The sequence below is a fragment of the Hetaerina americana genome, unplaced genomic scaffold (genome assembly GCF_022747635.1).
Source record: "Hetaerina americana unplaced genomic scaffold, ioHetAmer1.1.p SCAF_178, whole genome shotgun sequence".
Lineage (NCBI taxonomy): Eukaryota > Metazoa > Arthropoda > Insecta > Odonata > Calopterygidae > Hetaerina > Hetaerina americana.
Window position 1 is genome coordinate 279942 of NW_027286739.1, and position 22338 is coordinate 302279.

The following is a 22338-nucleotide window of genomic DNA, read 5'->3' on the forward strand; positions in this document are numbered from 1 at the left end:
ACCAGAAATGTGGGCAGAAAACTCGTGGATTTTTTCACCATGATAACGCACCGTCGCACAGTGCTATCATTATTCGTAATTTTTTGACGAAAAATGCAACAAATACCATCCAACAGCCACCGAATTCACCTGATTTGGCTCCCTGTGACTTCTTTCTGTTCAATCGAGTTAAAAAACCATTACGGAGAACGCGTTTTAGCAGCCGAGAGGAAGTAATGGAAAAATCGCAGGAAGCACTGATGGACATACCGAAAACCGAATATAAAAAATGTTTCGAGGATTGGATCAAGCGCTGGCATAAGTGTGTTGCAGTCGATGGGGATTACTTTGAAGGGGACAATATAGATTTAGATGAATAAACTTGTATTTTTAATTTTCTGAATAAATTCCGGGAAATTTTTGATCAAGGTAGTAAGTCATAATAGTGGCAGTAAACAAAGGGACGCCTCAAGCAGCTATTATAATACCACGTTCGGGTCAAAACGTTGTGTAACGGGGGTTGAGGGCAGCAATAGATACATAAATGATTACATTTTTTTTAAACGAGACTGCGTTTGGAAAGACGGACACTGCTGCTAAGCATTATTGAAGAAAGGCAGATTGCGAGCGACGAAGAGGATGTAATTGAATGAAACTTGATTTGTAACGTGACAAATGTATGCTGCTAGCCGATAGCTTTGCGTGGGAGGAATATGGATGGATTCAACGTTGAGGACGCTAGTAGAATAAACGGCGGCGCATTATCAGAAGAGCATCAGAAATATGGAATTAGATGTATAAAAAGTGAAACGTTATTCCTTGTTTCTTACTCACAAAAAATATGCAGGAGACCACAAAAATAACTAAGAGGATTCACGCTGAGAAAATGCAAATTGCCACTGAAAAAAGTGAAAGTAAAGGACAATTTATTGGATTTATATTAATGAAAAGATGACGTTAACTGACGCAAGAGCGACATGAGATACGCATTAAAAGTTTACAAGAAAATGTCTTAGTTAAGTGATAAAAAGGGAAACTGCGAACGTAGTCGTCAAACTCGTAGAAATATAGCTCGGATGTTTTCTCTCGCGAACCCGATATTTAAAATATAAAGTTTCAAATTAAAATAATTCACCAAGGAACTTGGAAACAAAGCGTTTCATTTAAAGCATATGAATGTTTCTTTTGTATGTTAATCTACTTCTCCGAAGGAGATTAACATTCGAAAGATAAAACAATAACAACTAATTTTTCAGAGTAAGTGAAAAGCATTAGGCAGATTACAATAACAGTAGATTGCAATCAAGTTTGAAACGTCATGCCAAAGGTTATCTCCTTCATGACACCATTCCATTTTATGATATACACCGCCTAAACTCAAATGCTACTGGTTCTATTACTACCTGGATCACTTTACCTCTGTAAGAGCAATAAAATCACTTGACCCAGTTCCATCAGATATACCATCTAACCTAAGAACATTCACCTATTTTCCTCGGCAGTGAATTTTCAACGATTAATGAAGCGAAAGAATTGGGCATGTTTATATGAAACTGGACTATTAGCAGCGCGAAGTGACGTTTGCTGTGAAAACAGTTATTCATTGCCATTTTCAAGATACTATTTGCATTAACTAAATCCAGGAACAGTGAAATCCACAGCGTACGTATTCTATGAAAACAGAATCAATACTGTGGGCACATATATAAATTTCATTCATACATTAATGAAGTCGAGATTCAATGGATTACCTTACCGTTAACTTATACTTTGCCCCAAAATGTGCACAATTAATAAATGTTTTGCAGGAGATAGGTGCAAACTGGAGGGATAGGAACTCATCCAGAGCTGTACATGCGTGTCTCAGACTAAAATGTGCAGGCAGTTTTGCATGGTTCAGAAACCTCATCGCTGATGTAGTAGGAAAACAGTAGATTGGGTTTTTTTAATATTTCGGGGCGGAGAAGAATGGAGAAAAATAAAATGGACGGAAAGGAAAGCCAACGATGAAGTTCTAGGCACGAAAGAGGAAGAGAGACGGCTGTTGGGAGAAATTCGAAGAAGGCAGGACAAGTGGATGCAGGAGATACTTAGAGGCAATAGGATACTGAATACTTGGACTTACAGAGGGGACATGATGGAAAATTGAACTAGAGGGCGGAACAGAGAATAGGCAAGTTGGATGGAACTAAGCTAGTCCGTATGCTGAGCTAAAGAATGCGTTCGGCGTATGCAGAATGGGATTTAAGGATATTTTGCGTCATGTTAGTCAGGGCTTTAAGCATTACGGTGTATAGGGCTTAGGCCTACCAAAAATCTACCCTAAGCCAGTACAATGTTTACAATAATACTTGCCTTTAATCAATGCTAGAGAGATCGAAATTAACATTTTTAGGCGAGATGTGGAAGAAAATTAATATAAACAACAGGGAATTTTCTGCCACCCACAGTAAAATTTCGTTTAACTAATATCTTGCTTCACATTATTTCAACTTGATTACGTCCACTGATCAAGGACAACAACTGGGAAGCTAAAATCTGGAGGCGAAGTGGTATAAAAACAATTCAAAGTTATGCTCTAATACAATGCAAATAAAATGCAAAAGTACGCTCTTAAGATATGGCATACAGTATAAATACGAGCATTTTACAGTACGAAAACCACTGGTCTCCACTGAGACACGAACCCCGATTCCTCTACATTCGGCCGAGTGCTTTAGGCAGTTCAGTTACAGAGCCAAGGAAACATCCAGGAGGAATTCGGGGTCGCAGACCCGTCAACGCGAATAATTTTCGCACTTTGAAATTCTTGCATTTTTTCACACACCAGCGAACTCAGTTAAGTAACAGTTTAGTCAATTACCACAATTCATTTTGATTTGAGAGATGCTCAAACAGTTCCCCTATCATTAGTCCTTTTCCTTGTGTTTATGAAGATATTACTTTTACCTCATTATTAAACACTTGCATCCCTGTTGTCATGGACGAAGGTTGAATCTCATAATAGAAAAATGAACAGAGTGCTAATTTTATCAACGCAGGTAAAAACAAAGCACTCACACAAATGCAAATGATCTTTGCCACGGGTGTTTCTTCAGGATTGATACCGTATCATCCCGCTTCGTTAATATATCAGGAATTCCACCGAAATCCCTCTTTATTTTGGTGACTGGTTAGGAACGATCCATGTGTTTTCCCGGAGTGAAGGTCTCTCTGGTTTTCCATCTGGTCGAGTTTTTCAACTCCCAACATTTCGAACAGGAGTTTCACTAAATAACTTTGCAGTTTCCACATAAAATAACTGATTTATTTTCAACTAGTTACGCTACACTGTGGCATCTTCAGGAACGTACAAAGAAAATATTCCGTTTTCATCTTCTTCAATCCTTTCTATGTACGTTCCTGAAGATGCTACAGTGTAGCGAAACTAATTGAAAATAAATCAGTTATTTTATGTGGAAACTGCAAAGTTATTTAGTGAAACTCCTGTTCGCAATGGATTTCCACAAAGTCTCGGCCTCAACCATCAATCACATCCCAACATTTCGATGAGCAACTTATCCGCCCTTCGCCCCACCTATACACACTCAATACCCAGAGGAAGAGGAATTTCTCAACCATCGACGTCCATAACTGAAAAATCTGACCGGGTGGAGGACACAGGAGAAATTCAATATGACGATTGGCTCTTTACCCAAAGCTGTGATCTCTTAACACTGAGATTAGAAGGGTGAGTGAACCAGGCACGCTTTGGCACGTATGTGGGGAGTTGCCTTTAAAACGTCTTGAAAATAAATTGCTCGCAATACTAACCAGCGTCCTCCGTTCTTCATAAAAAAAGTTAATTTGATATAGACATGATCGAAATACTTGCTTGCTTCTTTTATAAATACTTTCCCTTGGGCGATCTGCGGACAAAACAGAAATACAAAACACGATTCACCCAGGTAATTATAAATCACATAAAATTTTAAGGCACTCATGAAATTTAATTCCTCCTCCCTCGTCGTCGTTTCCCTTCTCTTCTACTTCAGGTGCGGACTCAAGAAGGGACTCTTCGTTTCGATTCAAGGGACTATCGTAGCACCGAACGGCAATATTATCTGTGCCAAGCGACTAACTCAGTGAATCATGCCACAATACTGTCAAGTTACGAGTTGTCATTCAATAATTTAATGGCTAAGCATTTGATGAACGATTGAAATAAAAACCCTTTCCCCTTAATTTTACCCTGGATCGAAAGTACTGAAACGTTTTCCAGCTAAAGCCAAGTTTATTAATGAATGGAACAAGAAAGAAGAATCTCCCACGACTCATGCTGTGAGATAAAATAAGTGATAATTTACTCACTACAAAATCCGAAACAGGAGTCTTTGAATACACAAAGAATGGAATAAAGTTTTGAACAATTGACATGACATCAATAGTACGATTTTACGCCAAGGAAATCTTAACTACTAATTCGAGCCATAGAAAATAATTAATTCGAAATACAATCGCCAATTTCATTCGGCACGGAAACATGAATGTTGAAGCAAAATGATGCGTAGGTAGATTGGAAGATTTTGAGATGTGGGAACGGAGTAGGATGGAAAAGGCGAAAAAGATAGAAAGGAAAACGAAAGAAGTGGGGTGAAAGGGTAAGAGATAGAATTGTTAGGAGAGATCCAAAGTTTACAGGGAAGATTGATGCAGAGTATTTTGATTGCAAATAAATGTTGAAGAATACTGTGATACATAAAGAGGAGAACATTAGGAAAAAGAATAGGATGGACATAATGGACGGGATAAAGCGAGAAAGGAAGCATAATGCGTTTAAAAGTGTTTTATTGTATGCAGTCTAAAGAGTATAATTTACGAGTATATAGTGACCTGTTATGCGGGGCTTAAAAATTTAGCAGTGTTTAGGTATTGGAGCTATCATAAACCTACCTTTAGCAGTAGAGTACTCTTAATAATTATTAATATCAACGAAAACATTCCATTTAGTTCTTACATTGAATTTCTGAAAAAGAACTAATAAGGTCAATCACACCAACACCCGTCCAAGGGGGAATCGAAACCTTTGCATCCTTACAAACAGGTGGAAAGGTGGTGAGGAAGTTATCCGGCCCCAATCGAGGACGACTATTTGATAAAGTGATCGCATCCCTGCAGTACATCGGTAACAATACAATCGATTTAGAGGCCACCAGGAGACGCAGAATAACTTTGCCCTCCTCGCGGAATTCAGAGCAGCAACGGATGCATGAGGGAGCACCAGCACATAAAAACACCTCTCCCAAAACGCGAGGCCTTGCGGCGGCTTGCGGTGTACAAACTGTGCAGATTAATGGACGAGATAAAAGCAGAAGCCGCGGATAAGCAATACTATATCCTTGGAAACGTTCAATTTTCTCAGATGTTCAACTTGATTGTAAGTAGTTATAGTAGTATATTATCAATTCGCTGCCACCTTCAGTGAAGTTTGGGACCTGGGGTCACAGAGTTGCGTAAATCAGAGGTTTAAGAGTCCACATTGGGTACGGCAGGTGATGTAAACGAATGGTCAAATCCAACGATTGGCCGCATCCATAAAAGGGATACGATCAGATCACTATTATCAAAATTTTGATTCAAACGGTGATAAGCCGGCACATCCGTAGCCTGAAGATGGAGAAGCTAAAGGAAGAGGAATGCTGGTAATTCTATTTTTCACCACATCCTCCAAAATGCGAAACAAATTTGAAAAATAACAACCGGTAAAAAAATGTATGCCATCGCGTCAGGAATTTCGCCCCTGGTCGTAAAAATAAAATTGCCTTCCTTCATCATCAATACACCGAACCAATCATCATGGAGGAATCTGCGGATCTACCAGCAAGAAGTTTAAAGACATTGGACAAGCTCCAGGGAAATGTAATGTGGTAGTAAACGCTGGTCGTTATTTCAGAAAAATTGGGCCATATTCAGAAAATGCTGCATGCTTCCGGGGAATGCTTATGAACGATCTATCTTTCATTAATAATTGACAATTTACCGTTAAGGGTAGATTTTGGATGGACCAAAACTATGTAATGATACATTTCCTTGCCTCTCTAAACAAAACACAACTTGGCAGCCGAGAATAGAATAAACCCTTCTTCAATAACATATACTTTCTTCCTTCCTTCATTCCGTCCTCTCCTATTCCTGCCCCTTCCTTGCTTACCTACCATTCTACCCTGTGTATCACAGTCTTCAAGACTCCATTCCAAATTAAAATGCTCGATTTCCATCTCCCCTGCCTCCGTTGGATTTCTACCAACCCAACTTCTCTTTCCTCTCCCATCACACTTAGCACTTCTTCGCTGGTTTTCCGTTCCGCCTATTTTACAATTTCCGTCATTCTTCACACCCATATTTCAAAATTCCTCCGATTTACGTATCATCTTGCTTCAACGACCACATTTCCGTGCGATATCGATAAAACTTGGAAGACACAGATCGCGGGCTTACAATTGTGGTCGATATAATGATATAACTGGAATTACGATAAACAGTTATGAACACACACACACACACACACACACACACACACACACACACACACACACACACACACATATATATATATATATATATATATATATATATATATATATATATATATGAATAGTTGCCAACTCGATATTAAGTTTATGTCAACCATCGAAATTGGAAAGTGAATATTGACAATATCGAACAGCACTTCGTGGAGGAAGGCTGTACACACCGCGAGAAGGGAAGAGGTACGATGCGCGTCCCACGTCACGTGACGTATCAACACGAGTGGATGTGGAGCAGGAGGTAGGGTAAGGAAAGGACGGAGGCGAAGGGGAGGAAGGGAGGACGACGTGCGACCAATTGCCGGATCCTCCGTCCTTCCGCGAACGAAAGTTTACATCAACCGGTTGCCTCACACGCTATCGAGTGATGGCGGTCACACCATAAGCGGTCGGTTTACACGCGACGCGAGGGTTATATCCAACCCCCTCCCGCAGCACAACCCCCCTCACAATATCCCTCCTCCTTTCGTCGGCGCTCTGCGGTCGTACTCCTGTCCCGCAAGAGGAAACAAAAACACATAAAGAGGGGCTGAGGAAGCGCGAAGGGTGTGTCGCGTCTTAAGGGACACCAAGACGCCGCGTTTTCTTTTTTTTCTCCCACGGGATGACCACTCGCCCTTCATATGAAACTGGTATCGTTGTCGAGTGTGGCGGACATCAATACCCCCGGCGAAAGGCGGATATATAAGTCTGAATTTCAACTCAAAATTGTCACTATTTGGAACCTATGCCCCTCTGAAAGAAGGCAACTGCAACGGGTGGACGAAGAGCGTTCAGCGAGGTTACTACAAATTGCATGTGTACGTGTGAAAGACGGTACGAATATTTCAGACCAAAAGTCTTCAGATAGTGTGCTTCGGGAGTTGTATTTATTTTTAAATTTTTCACACCATATTATTATATATATATATATATATATATATATATATATATATATATATATATATATATATATATATATATATATACTCTACCATATATTTATATACATAGACTCTGCCATCGCCTACCAAACCGACCTTCGGGTTGATTACTGTGTTTATGGTTAATTATATATATATATATATATATATATATATATATATATATATATATATATAACTAAGACGTCAGTTAACTTCATAATCATCCCTTCAGCACGAGTAATTAGCAATATTCAGGGTGGACTGAAGGCATTTTTCTCCTTTTTCGCCTCTAACTGTTTCTCTCAAGTTCTAAGAATCAAAAAATACCAGAGGAGTGGTTCCAAAAGCGTCCACTGGGATCGAACCCATATCAACAAGTGAACATCGAAGCGCGTCAACCACGAGGGATGCCATTATGTTTCACCAGGATTTAAAATACCAAAAAAAAATAAGACGAAGGCAATTTAACATCTAAGTTGAGGGACGTAATTTATAGGTCTAAGGGATCAAAATGAACAGTTGTAAAATATCAAATTCAACCACGGAAGAAGTGTAAATTCGTCTTATCCCATCGATTTCTACAAGGCCAATACATGGTCATAAGGTGATACTGATCATTTCCAGGGCATGCTTTTCCCTCAGTTGCTGCAAAAAACCCCTTTTTTATCAAATACTGATTAATGTTACACCAAAACACCGACAGCTTACCCTTCTGGTCACTACATACGACACAACCAAAACTGCAAGAATGAGGTGCAGGGTGCACAATCCGTTGACCTATATCAAAGTTTTGCACTGAAGTAGGACGGTTGCATCGTGTTGGACACCTTCGCCACAAGCTAATGGTCTATACACAAAATATAAGCCATGCTTTTGGCCATGCCATGCTTTTCTAGTATCCACCTACCCTCTTTTATCCTAACTCTTTATTTACTTCATTGCTTTCAAACAATAGATTACTTAAGGCTAAGGTTACTGAGATATCTAATAGATATCAACATTTAGCAGAAAATTCCTAACAGCCAATTACATCCTCATCTATACCGTAGAAGGATGGCGGAAAGGGGATCAACACATGCGTGGAAAGATGTTTCGGTGTCGAGTGCACTATGAATCTAGCTCAAAACATTAACGCAAAAATGTTCAAACCTGTGTTGGCTCTTTCTAAATTAAAGGTCAGTAGACTCTAACATTACCTCAACAAAGTGACCTTCGGGTTGATTACTGTGCTTATGGTTTATACACGCTTCATACAGTAGCGTGCATTGCCATTGTTCAATAAAAAAACCTATCCTAACCGGGTAGACTACTGATAATCAAAAAGACACTTCATTAACACAAGGGGTTTATTGGAGTACAATCATACACGGGGTGGATCAGCGATAAAGGCATTCAAGGAAATAAACCGCAGAATTAAGTGTATTGCGAAACAGCACTGAGCCAAGACATGCAAGTAGATATAAGCGTGTCTTCATACACAATGGATACAAGCATGTCTTTCCAGATCGATAGAGGTGCTCTGCGTGGAAGATTAAAAAACCACGGCAGAATCGAGGGCGGGGACTCAAAGAGAAACGCCGGTCGGAAGAGGGTTGCGTGAGTTTTAATTCGTCGGGGTGGAATATATACATGTGATCCAGTGGGAGTCCTTTTTTATATATAAAAAAGAAGAGACTTCTAAAGGATATTCTTACCCGCATTTAGCCTCGAAGCTAGTGCAAGGTTAAGTGTAGCACACAAAGGATCTAGATGTCCGGATGTATCCACTTAGCTTTTGGACAATGGATTATTATCACCCCTCACGGAGTCGCGTACAACCCTCGTCTCAGTAGGAGGGGTGGGAAAATTTTTCGACTCCCGAGGGGGGCGGAAAGGAAATGCTTCAGGGGATATGACGGAGATTCCTTGGTATTAAAGGCCCTCTTTCCGCTGTCAAAAATCTTTCCCAGACAGCAATAGAATAACCTTTCGGTCTGATTCATGGCGTCACTCTTAAACACTTTTAAAGTGGAACTATTTAGTTAACTATAAAGTTGTGGATGCCAGTTCGTGATACAAATCTACGACAGATTCTAAATAGGGGCGAACATAAAAAACTCGTCTTCATTCCGCAAATAAATGTAAAAAAACCGACTCCGGACACGTAACGGAAACACAAAACGAAATGGCGACAGTAAAAGCAAAGTATTAGCATAGCGGTAACTACATTTAAAAACGGTTGAATAAACGATTTCGTCCATCTAAAGTGTGCGTCACTATCACTACGGACCTTAGCATTGTCTCTTGCCAAGAAGATCAAGAGATCCTTCAAAACCAGAGGTCCCCAGTGAAAGGCCCATTGCGCAGTAAATGCCTTAGAAGGGCCTCTCTATCCGGGACCCTGTAATTGGATCATCCTAACAAAAAGCTTTACTCAAGTTGCATTAAAATTCACAAAGATTTTACATGATATTCATCTTAATTTGTCAGTTCATTTTTTATGCTAACGGACAGAACAATATAATATTTAAATACATACTGATAATAATAACAGGTAAACCCCACTATTATTAGAAAATATTCCATTCTTCTCAATTTATAACAGACTACCTTACCGTATAATTATTCGAAAGACAGAGGGGTGCACTAATCAACACCTGCGACCGATTTGAAAGACGTAATTCTGACTCGCAAGTAGGGGAAGTTTATCCGTAAGTGTCTCGGGGTTCGGCCATCTTGGGGTTATCCTTAAGTGGTTGAATTTTTCAAATATATTGGGAACATTTAATTGGCAAGAAACACACGCACAGGAATTATCAGGGAATATACGAAAGGCAAAGTACCGATTGTTAGTCCCTTTCCTGAATGAATAACAACGCACGTCGTGGGCCATGTGTCCAGATCAATCACCGGAGTCAGGATGAACACTTCATTACACAAAAAGCTGATACATTTACTGTCGATCGGAGCTCTCCAAAACGCTAGTACTTCGCAGTTCCTGGGACTAATGCATGTATACAATACACGCATGCAATCGAATTCTCCCAGGAATACCATATCGTACTCAACATATACTAAAGAGATAAAAGAGGGATTTTTTAGTGCTTAAATATCCTATCGCAGAGCGGGATGGCGGTTATTTAACCAAGTCCGTATTCAATGCATGTAGCAACAGGTTATGGGAATAACACGCTTGGTGCCATTACTGTTTTGGTAAATTGTTCTCAGTTTGTTAAGTATTAGTCGCAAATCAATTTCACAAAAGCAATTGACTCTCGAAAGAGAGCTCCCCAATTCTCGATCGCTTTCATCCAGATGGCCGCCAACCTGTAGCTGATAACCCCACAAAGAAATTCAGTACCTAGGAAACAGTTCGAATTACGGTCCGAACATATGGGGACAAGTTTCGTTAATTATGCTTCCGGTACAGCGCGTTCTAGGGTTGGATTGGGGGACAACGCCCAACTCCCATCTGCCCACGCAGGCAACTAGTGGGCGTGTGACGGAGGAGTTATTTCACAAGACTTTAAATACATAATTTTTAGGGAAATACGAAGTGTTCGTAAAAGGAATGACAGATTATTACAAGGTCTTTTAAAATATCGGGGTGTGTTCTTGTTAATTAAAACGCAAGATATGCGAGGGTAGAAACTATTTATACATGCAACTTAGAGCGGGAGTCCATTCGTTTATTCATCCATCCGGCTTGCGTAATCTGCTGGTGTATACAACGCGGGGTCGTCTGAATTCCGTGTATGGTGCCAAAAGTCAACTCGAGGGTCCTCAACATTCACTAATGTCTTAGTCTGACCGAGCCTCAACGTTGCTGAAGGAATTCTTTGATCATTTATTCTCTGGCTACCCTCCAGTTTTTACTTAATTCGAATGAATTCTGAATACTCGCCGAATATAAGTACTCCTGAGGACTAAGTAATGTGGAATGGCATATCTCGTTAACCTTTCAGAATACACCTACAAAGGGTTTAAAAGGTAAATAATCGCCTTCCCTCCATGCCTGCTATGAATTACATTTGTATAAACGCTTCGATCATGGGATTCTACGAAATTTGTCGCTCGATAGTCATCGAATAAAATATCACCCGCGTTGCCACATTTATAGTATATCGCCAACTAATATCTTCCCTACTGGTCAATACCCACGAGGTAAGAAATTCGACAACAATGGTCAAATTTGCCCTCGAAACTTAGAGATAAAAGTTCCGCGAGAGAAACGCGAAGGTCTTGGAAGAGGAACCTGGTTTTCAATGGATCACCACATATGCCCCGCAGATGCAGAAAAATACATTCCGCCCAAAGAACGGGCGAAGCATCGCTCCCGTGACCGACTTTCGAGAGATGATGACAAAACGAAAAATAGACGCGTTGAAAAAAAACTACCCTAAGCCGGACCAATGGGGTCAACAATTGACGATGGTAGACAAAGTACGAGATGATCGAGAAAAAGAGGGAAGCCGCGGGACATCATTCACGTACTTTTACTTCTTAATTTCTTTCCGAAGGGAAGACATCCTCTTCTCAGAAACCAAACCCCGCTGTGTTTAAAGAGTGAGATGGGTACACAAACTCGTTTGCTTTCCGAGCTCCACACGAATGATTTACGTCAAGCGTCTAGGAAGACCGGCCACCAGCCCTCGCCGCAAACCCATTGCGGTAGGTTGCAGGCCCATTTAGGAAGCTTTACGGAGGGACTTCCAAGTAAGCCAAACTGGAAGACAATAGTAGTAATGACGACGGAGAAGGAAAAAGAAGATGAGGAGGAGAAGGGCGTCCATCGCTTCTGCTCTTCCACCGGCTTCTCGATCTTCCCCTTGTGGACTATCGCGGAAGTGTTCTGCCGACAGGGATTACGGCGAAGGACACTCGTAAACGAGAAAAAGAAAAGAGAGCCATAAAAAGGGAGGGAGAAGGGGCGAGAGAAGTGAAGGAGAAAGGATCACTACGGATTGGCATCCGTCGTCGGGAGCGGGATGAAATGAAATAATGACACCGTCCACAACTTCGAAAAGAACCCCGATGGAAAAATTCCGACGCATCCCTTGGGACTACCGATGTTAAGTCAACAGAGTTACTGTTTCGTTTCGACGAAATAAAAACCTTGCAAACGCGGTTTACCACCGTTTATTTTCACCCAGTTACGTGGCAGCGTACGATTTTCCGATTCCCGACGCCGTATCTCGTACTATCCATTTTATAATAAAAAATGGTCGTCATTCAGGCTTTCCGTCAGACACGCCTAAAATCACCATCTTGAAAATTAAAATGTAGCGACATAAAATGTCACTACTAAGAAGTACATTGCGCAAATGCTTCCTTTCCGCTTCACTGAGCCGACAATCTCGACGACGGAAAGTCAACAATGTGAAAAAATGTCCACCGGGCATTTAAATTAGGGTGCATTAAAATACGTAAAATAACACCATGTCAAATGGATTTCATCAATGCAATGGATTTTACAAGGCTCTCATTCCGCTTCCATTAAATAACAAAAAGGTTACGGAGGTCAAAATTAACAAACTGGGGAGCAGAAAATTCGAAATAGAAAACTGATAGACCGCAATCATACGCGAAGGGAAGAACAATAACCAAAACAGTACATTAAATGACTCTTTACGCATTTATTCAGGGTAACAACGATAATGACCTCAATGGCGGAATGAATCAAGAATAACCTTGCCTAAAGTTCGAAAACTGACCGAAATGTCTTTTTTTACAATTTTTTTCAGATAAAAATTTCAAAATATATGAAATTAAAAACCAACTTAAGTAAAAATAATCTACTCGGGGAAGTAAAGAATTCACTGCCTAAAGACATTTGCGAACTCAATGATGAAACGGCTGGTTTCTGATTTAACTTTGAACTACTTAATCTTTGATACCAGCAAATATTAACATAGTTCGTGCAAATACTACTTTGGCCACACACAAGCTGTTCAAAGGCAATCCGATAATTGTGTCGCTACGAGAAGAGAGTAAGCGTGACGGCTATGTAGGAGGAATTAGGTTGGGAGTCTCTTGAGTCTCGAAGAGAGCAGGCAAAACTCAGGACTTTTGGAAAGGTACTTGACATTTGAGATTTCTCGCAAAATAAAGTACATTATTATGGCCCCAAATTGTAGCCATATATTTGGCCATCGTGACAAAATAAGAGAGATTCACAGATTCAAATATTCGTTCTTCCCTCGCACGATATGCAAACATATCAAAATTGAGCCAAAGTACCCAGATATGTTAACTTCGAGACTAATATACATGCATACATATAATTATTGTTTTTATTATTATTATAAGGTAATCCACGGTATATTATTATTATAAGGTAAGGTAAGACAGGTTTTGGATGGACACAACTAACAAATAAATATTTTGTGACTCCTAACAAATCACAATCCAGTAACCTACTCTACATCGTCATTCTTCATCTCTGGGTACTTCCTTCTTCCCTTCATCCCGTCCAGCATCCCTATCCTGTACCTTCCCTTTCCTCTTTGGCCTAACATACTCCCTTCTATTACAGTCTTCAGCATCCCACTGCCGACCAATGCGCCCTTTATCCTTTTTTCCTGCCTCCTTAGGATTTCCCCCAACAAACCCCCCTTCCCGCCCACCATACCCAGTACTTTCTCATTTGTTTTCCTTTCGGTCCTTCTAACCTTCTCCATTCTTCTCCACACCCACATTTCAAAAGCCTCCAATCTACTTCTATCGTCCTGCTTCAGTGACCGCGTTTCCGCCCTGTATATCACTAAACTCCGTATCAAAGTTTTTACGAGTATTTTCTAAACATGCTTACTCAATCATCCGTCATCAACTCCCTCCCCCTTAAGAAAGCCTCTTTGTATAGCTCAATTATTCTCCTTACGCCCCAACTACTTTGACCGTGTTGGTCCAAAACACTTCCAAGATATGTAAACTGTTCTACCTGCTCTATTTTTCGCCCTCCCATTTTAATGTTTATCTTAGCCTTTTTCTTTCTAGAAAATCGCATAACCTTTGTTTTATTAATATTGATTCTCATCCCATACCTGTCGCACTGAATTTCCAATTCACTAAGCAATGCTTGCAGCCCCTTGGCTGACTGACAAACTAAAGCTTGGTCATCAGCAAACCAAACTGATTTTACGAATTCTCCTCCGACTTTCATTCCTACCTCCAGTTCTTCCCATTCCTCTTTATTAATTTCCTCCACATACACATTGAACAACACCGGTGATAGTGGGCAACCCTGCCCACTATCTTAACTACCTAATACTGCCCATCCAGACTCTCCGTTCCCACTCGCACCTGAACAATCTAACATACGTACAGGTTGCGGATTGGCCTCCTGTCTCTCCAATCAAATCCTATTTTCTGCTATGTACTCATTAGTTTTTTTTTCAATTCACTCTATTAAACGCTATTTCGAAATATACGAAACAGGAAAATACGCCCTGATTGCATTCTATATTCCTCTCCATTATTGATCTCATTACTGCAACGGCATCACGCGTACCTCTCCCCTTCCTGAACCCAAACTGATAATCCCTAAAGTAATCATTTGCCCGACTCTCTATCCTTTTGTTGATGATCCGGACAACCATTTTAGCTGCAGGGGAAACCAAACTTATTGCTGTGTAGTCCCCACATGATGTAGCCTTTATCTTTTGGGAATAGGAATAAAGATATATATGTATTTATATATATGTAAATATATAATCTATATATATTTAAATATATAATCTATATATATTTAAATATATATATATATTTAAATATACAAATATTTATATATATATATATATATATATATATATATTTAAATACATGTATGGACTAATATTTCTGTATACATGGCTGGTGTCCTAACACCCCCAATACGCCCTAGCCATCTATTGTTCTCATGTAGATGATAATGATACTTTTCTTAGTGCATGGAGTGTTTTTTTCCCAAAGATTCAGTTCTCTGGCATTTCTTTTGAGCGTATGGGGAACTCGCGAAAGGACTTCCAGGAATGTGTTAGGTTAATGTGCCACGAATTGTTCTCGATTGACGCCACGACACGACTTGGTAAAATAAAATTACTATAAAACATAAAATATTCCGAAAATAATTTCCACAAACATAAAAAAAAACTAACTAAAAATTAAGTAAATGCTCTTTTGCTCAGGTATTAAAACATTATATCCTCTAGCGGCAAAAACGATGAACAAGCCTAGAACCAAACTTTCCAGCAATGGCTAACAGAGACAAAGATGACTAATGCAATCGATTAATGAAAACGGCACGGACTTACGGCATTTCCAACATAGTGCGACAGGTAGGAGCGGAGCGGAGTTTGAATGATTGAGACGCCACATTCCACGGGCAAAGCCGTCCGTATCCGTCCAGCATTTTTAATTTTCTCAAAGCAATCCTTTCCATGAAATATCCAGTAAATGGACGCCGTAAACATCGGATACAATATCTACACATATGATTTCCAGATCTTAATACAGCCAAGGCGATAACAAAATAGGATGTACCTCATAATGCAGAACATTCAAGGGACAGAAGAATGGTTCGATAACCACACTAATTGAAAAATAAATGGGATGTTATTAAAAACAATGAAAAATCTAGATAGTCATCAACTACAAGCAATTCCACTTTAGAACAAGAATTACAAAGTAGCGAACTAGATTCAATCTTTTAAAAGAGATATAATTCCCGATTTAAGAAATCCAATTGGTTTTCAAATCAGCAATACATTTAATCTTCAGTAATTCAATCGCAGATCTCGATGAATACGCAATTGAAGACGGCAAACCTTATTGATTGAAAACTTTGTTCCTTCAAATATCACGGAAATTGTTCTCAAAATCCATGTTGGCAAAAACTTAATAATTTTATCGATACATGTACATCATTTGTTCCAAATATTTTTTTCTATAATCCCTCCTTAATTCCACATAAATGTCTTCCTCTCCAGGAGAAAAGTAGTTTTGAATTAGTATAAAGAGAAAACTAGTTGGTCGAGGAAGAAGTGTTTCCACACGGCTAGAAGTGTTGCCACATGAGAAAATGCATCGCATTTTTGTGCCACACCTTTAACGAAGCCTCCGAGCTCAACCTCAAAGTAAATACCAGAGACCTGAGTCATAGCTGGGATGTTGCCTGGATATTAACAGCACACTCCAGACGACCTAGGTAAGCCATTAAAAAGTAAATATATCCTCCAAAACCTTAACTTTAAGAAAGGAAAAAATTTCATATTATCAGTGGTTCAAAAATTACACAAATAAATTATTTCCCCCAAATAAATAGGTAAAGTCTCATTTCCGTTTAATGAGATCTTCGCAGGTAATTAGTACAATAAAATAACAATCCCCTTACGAGGATGCGTATAAGCTTACTTTAACTACTACAGTATAAATTTTTCAAGATACTACCTTGATCAAAAAGTTCCCGGAATAACCACCGTGTGGCGCTCCCATCGTTCCGATTTGAGTTCTGTTTTTTTGTTAAATTGGTACATCTGTTGTTGATATTCCCTTTAAATCTTAGTGTCATAACTTGACATTTGCAAAAGTTACGTAGCCAAGAGTACATCTATCTCTGTGTGTGTTGGCGATTTTTTACAATTGCAGAAATGGATTTAAATTTGCAACAACGAACTTGTATTAAATTTTGCGTAAAAAACGGATTTAGTGGCGCACGGACGTTGGAAATGTTGGAAAAGTGTTTCGGCAACGATTCTCTAAAAAAAACGGTCGTTTACCAGTGGCACGAGCGGTTCAGAAGTGGTCGTGAGTCAATCGAAGATGATGAACGCAGTGGCAGACCATCGACATCGAAAGTCGGTGAAAAAATTGATAAAGTAAAAGAAATGTTGGTCAATAACCGCAAATTAACCATCAGAGAAATAGCGGAGGACTTGAACATTGCCTATGGATCCGCCCAAGACATTGTGGTTAATGATTCGGGTTTCCGTCGTGTAGCAGCAAACTTGGTGCCAAAAGACCTCAATTTCATGCAAAAAAGAGACCGTGTTGACGTCGCAAAAGACATGATTTGCGAGGCTGAATCCGATCCCACATTCATCAAAAGGATCATTACTGGAGACGAGACGTGGGTTTATGAGTACGACACGCAATCCAGACATCAGGCAAGTGAATGGCGTTCACCAAATGAGCCGAGACCAAAAAAACCACGTCGTTTTCAGTCAAAAAAGAAGGCAATGCTGACTGTTTTCTTGGATTACAACGGTGTAGTGCATCATGAATTTTTGCCAGAAGGCCAGACAGTAAACAAAGAGTATTATTTGGGCGTTATGAGACGTTTGCGTGAAGCAATTCGCCGAAAGAGACCAGAAATGTGGGCAGACAACTCGTGGATTTTGCACCATGATAACGCACCGTCGCACAGTGCTATCATTATTCGTAATTTTTTGACGAAAAATGCAACAAATACCACCCAACAGCCACCGAATTCACCTGATTTGGCTCCCTGTGACTTCTTTCTGTTCAATCGAGTTAAAAAACCATTACGGGGAACGCGTTTTAGCAGCCGAGAGGAAGTAATGGAAAAATCGCAGGAAGCACTGATGGACATACCGAAAACCGAATATAAAAAATGTTTCGAGGATTGGATCAAGCGCTGGCATAAGTGTGTTGCAGTCGATGGGGATTACTTTGAAGGGGACAATATAGATTTAGATGAATAAACTTGTATTTTTAATTTTCTGAATAAATTCCGGGAAATATTTGATCAAGGTAGTATACTCGACGTCTTCCGCAATTATAGTATGTTAACCATTGTTTAGCCGTGGGAGAGATATTTGTTTCCCTAAGTAGACGAGAATATCTATGGCGCCGAAAGGAAGCCTTTCTACACAGGGTGAAAACTGAAAGATTCTGAAACAGGAAATCAGAAGACAACCTAAATAACCTTTTAAGAGTCAGTTCGTAAGTGGTAGCGGGCAGATTCCGAGAATGGAAACACGAGCGTAACCTAGAATCCGCGATCTCTCCCGCAGGGTTTTCCTCGATCAAGAGGTAGGATCACACCAACGCCCAAGAGTTCAGTTTGAACTTAACATAAGCCTACCAACCAGAGCCGATCTGCTGAAAGAGAAATGTTTTTACACGTCTCGAAACATCTTAGCTTCCTACCGCACAGGATCCACCTGCGGAGCACCCGCGATTTCCAAATTACGATTATTTACAATGATCGCTCAAGGTGACCCATTTTGCATTGCAAGTGACTGGTCGAGAGCTGAGGGTACATAACAAAAACGATATATTTTAGTTTTTGGAATAGCCTCGGACGTTGAAATCACCAAGACCGGAGTGCGTACAACCATAATTTTTCCAGTCTCAAATAATCACAAATAATATCGAAACTAATCTACAATCGCTTAAAATAAACATCGAGTATCAAAGTATCTTTTGCAATGCAAATTTTGGGTCTAAAAAACAATACACTTCTCCATTTCGACGAGTAATTTTGGTATATTTGCTGTAAAAATGTGCCGGACACCCTATTTTAAATTTATCGCTCCAATAGGATCCCGAGGAAAGTTGTCACTCAACATTTCTATAAACCATCGGTTCCAAGAGATAACTAACTTAAACCGCATCTACATGGCAATTAACAACAAGGAGCCCAAATTGGTGTGGGGAGGCAAAATCTCGTTTCTGATTGCCGGAGCGGGTCCCGAACATTTAAATTCCAGAGAGCTCTTTCCGCCAGACGAGGTATCGCTCGTGAAGGTCGTGCGCTTCCTTGGGTCAGAAAAATCAATCCTCAAAGCTTGGGCTCGAGTAGCACCCGAATGAAAACACTCTCAAACCTGATCGATGATGCTCGGGGAAGCGTGGAGGGACTTCTTGTGGGATTTTTTTCACCGGAATGCCCTTCCCCACGGCGCTCTCCGACGAAGCTCCGTCGACTCATCGCGGGTCTCCTCCCGAAATCCCATATCCGGGGACGTCCCGATCCAGAACGAAAGACACACAACACGAAGAGATTCACGACACTTCTCTCCCCGTGCACCGACTACTCTGCGGGCCTTGAAGGGTCGTCCGGACGTGCGGGAGAGAGAGAGGGGCGGGGGTGAGGTGGGAGGCGAGGAGAAAGGGGGGATGGGAGGACGCTCGGGGCCTCGGCTAGCTCCCCGAGACCGTTTTCACATACAGATGAGGTAATGAGGAGGCACTCCCCGAAGGAACACTCCCGACGCGAAGGGGGAACGCGCAGGTCACGACTTGGATGGCCGAAGAGAGAGAAAGAGGAGGGAGGACGTCGGAAGGTGTTAAACTCACCACCGCCAGGAAATTTGTTAGGATGACTTGGGGCCGACGAATTACGAAGGGAGCCCGGTTGCGTAGCAAACAAGACTCCACCATTCGCGCAGCACATTTTCGTGGACTCGAGTCCTAGTTTCGAGCACACACAAAGAAGGACCGATTTCCGAGTGGAAAAACTATCCCGGGAGAGAGGGGGGCTGGGGTAAAGGGGGAGGGGAAATCGCTGGATGACGCCCTTCCTGGCAAGGGCGTTTGGTCGGGATGAGCGATGGGGTTACCGCAGAGCGCGGTGGTGGGGTGGGAGTGGGAGGCGGAGAGGGGGGGCAAGAGAAAAAGAGAGAGAGAGTGGTCGGACAACGACTAATTTCATGGGTGGGACGTATGGTGCGGGAGGACAAATAGAAAGAGAACCACATTACACACAACACAACTGGGATGAAGGGTTCATCTTGGGAGAGGTTTAAGGAGAGCTAGGGTAACTCAAGCACCTTACACTAAAAATAAAAACAGGTGGCGGCGATGGCGCAAGTCCAGGAGATAGCTGAGGAGCCGGAGACGAAAACTGACTCAATCCATCCAATGGGGGGTGGGACGCACAAGTCGAGTCCTCGACTCGGGAATCAGACGAAGAAAGAAGAGCCGCGGAGCGCCTGTTGGTCGATCTCCGGAGACGTGCGCAAAGGCCGACGAGCTCACACCGCCTCAACGAACACTCGACGGTCGCACCACTGAGTCCGAGGAATGCGAGGAACTCGAGCCCAAAGAGGGGTGCGTTCCACGACTCAATAAACGACCAATCCTCGTCCTCCCCGAGAGAGCCAGCGGAGCCGGCTGGGAGGGAGGCAGGCGGGGAGGGAGTGAGGAGTAGGGGGAAGGACGGTGGGGGAGGAGGGTATGGGAAAGGAATGGCGGGGAGGGGAAGGGGGGAATGGGAGAGGTGGGGGATGGGGTGGGGTGTGCCCCACGTATGAGTGGGGAGATGGGGAGGGGGGAAGGCATGTGGGAAGGGGGAGATCACTCATGGAACACTCCCAGGTAGGCACTACGCTTAAGAATCAGCACCGAGATTGATATTAATCCACGCTTGTGATGCGACGGAAGTGTGTTGCCAGCGAGGATTACATTTCGAGCGTCTATTTATTTTCATGCGTACTTTATTGGCTGCTTTAACGATCGCGTGATCAAATCTTTACTTCAATCTGAACGCGAAATAATCATTTGTTCCTTATTTCCTTTTTTATTAAATTTAAAAGAAACGCGTTTCGAACCATTCACCGCTATTTTTTATCTTATTCCTCGAGTTCTCCAAGGACAAACTCTTACCCTACACATCTTGAACATGCTCGGTATTAAGCGTATTGTCGCCTTCAAAATCTCGTGAGAGGAAACAATAAACCATTTGAAATGGTTTCCTTTTGTTCAACCATTTTGCTTTTTGGTTCTTCTTGCTATCACTAACACAAACAAGCATCACTCATTCGTTAAATGAAGGACACAATGTATTTTCCACTGTTCTTTATTTTGGTACTCTTAGTTTCAACGCTTAGGTGTCATCGTCAGGTAAGCATCACTCTTATATGGTCCACGGGTTGCGCACAGTAATGTGTCCGGGTTGGACTACCTAACATTTCTGTAGACAATTCTCTTCATTGTTTCCCGTCACAATGCACACATAATTCCCTGAAAGTTACGAGGGGCGAGAGGGAAGTTACCTGCTCGCATTTATACGAGATGCTTAAAAGACACGTATTCTGATTTTCAAGTATCACACCCTTTTTCTCTGTGTGCTTAAAGATATGCCTGCTTTGTGCATCCCAAATATTATAGCTAAAAGGAGAATTGCATAGGTATTATCCCCTCAAAGTATCCATTAAAAAATCACCGGGTTGTAACACACGCTTACTTAAACTTCCGTCTTTTTTTCTCGTGGCACCCGAAATGATGTTTGAATTAATGAAATATTTGAGGAAAAAAATATTTGTTGAGAATGCCACCGGTTTGTGGTTATCACTTATATTATTTGCGAAGCGGTATCTCCCGTAATGATGAATATTTTGATATTAGATATTTTAGCACCCTGAAAGCCACCGCCAGGGTGTGCGACAGGGGTTGAATACACACCAAACTAATTTTGACCCGAATATGACCCTACCGGGATCGGACAATTGTTATTCTGATCCCTTATCGTTCGTGGAAAAAATGAAATCTTAAATACGTAGAATACATCAGCAAGGGACCCTGTTCGATGGATGGGTAAAACAAAAACAAAACACTCACCAAACGCGCCGACGACATCAAATAACTCGATTGCTGCGTGCAAATAAAAAAAAACAGTAGACAGTTGGAAATATTAATCATTTCAGAAACATAGAAGACTTGTTTGTACAAGAGACACCGGCGACTATAGACTTTAATGTAAGTCATCCCTATTTCCTGATGAAGACACTCGTCCGTTTCCGTAAGTTAAAAAACTAATTTTTATTTATAGAATATGAAATTCATGTACTATTATTATGCAAAGGTAAAATTAAGCGACAGAACCAATTCACATAGAACTCGAACGCGATTCGTTTACCTTTCTAGAACTAAACACCTACCTGATGATATAGAGGGATTCAGGAGAC

At 41.1% G+C, this 22338-nt stretch overlaps 1 protein-coding gene across 2 annotated transcripts in view; it reads right to left on the reverse strand.

The window, feature by feature from the left end:
* The window catches only part of pyd (zonula occludens-like protein polychaetoid), a 106013-nt gene extending 86188 nt beyond the window's left edge, over window positions 1–19825 (reverse strand). For both annotated transcript variants that reach the window (XM_071584310.1, XM_071584311.1), the window contains exon 1: window positions 19730–19825. In XM_071584310.1, the coding sequence (XP_071440411.1) occupies window positions 19730–19813 (84 nt within the window). In that variant the 5' untranslated portion in view covers window positions 19814–19825. The remainder of the gene's footprint in view (window positions 1–19729) is intronic.
* Window positions 19826–22338: the final 2513 nt, after the last annotated feature.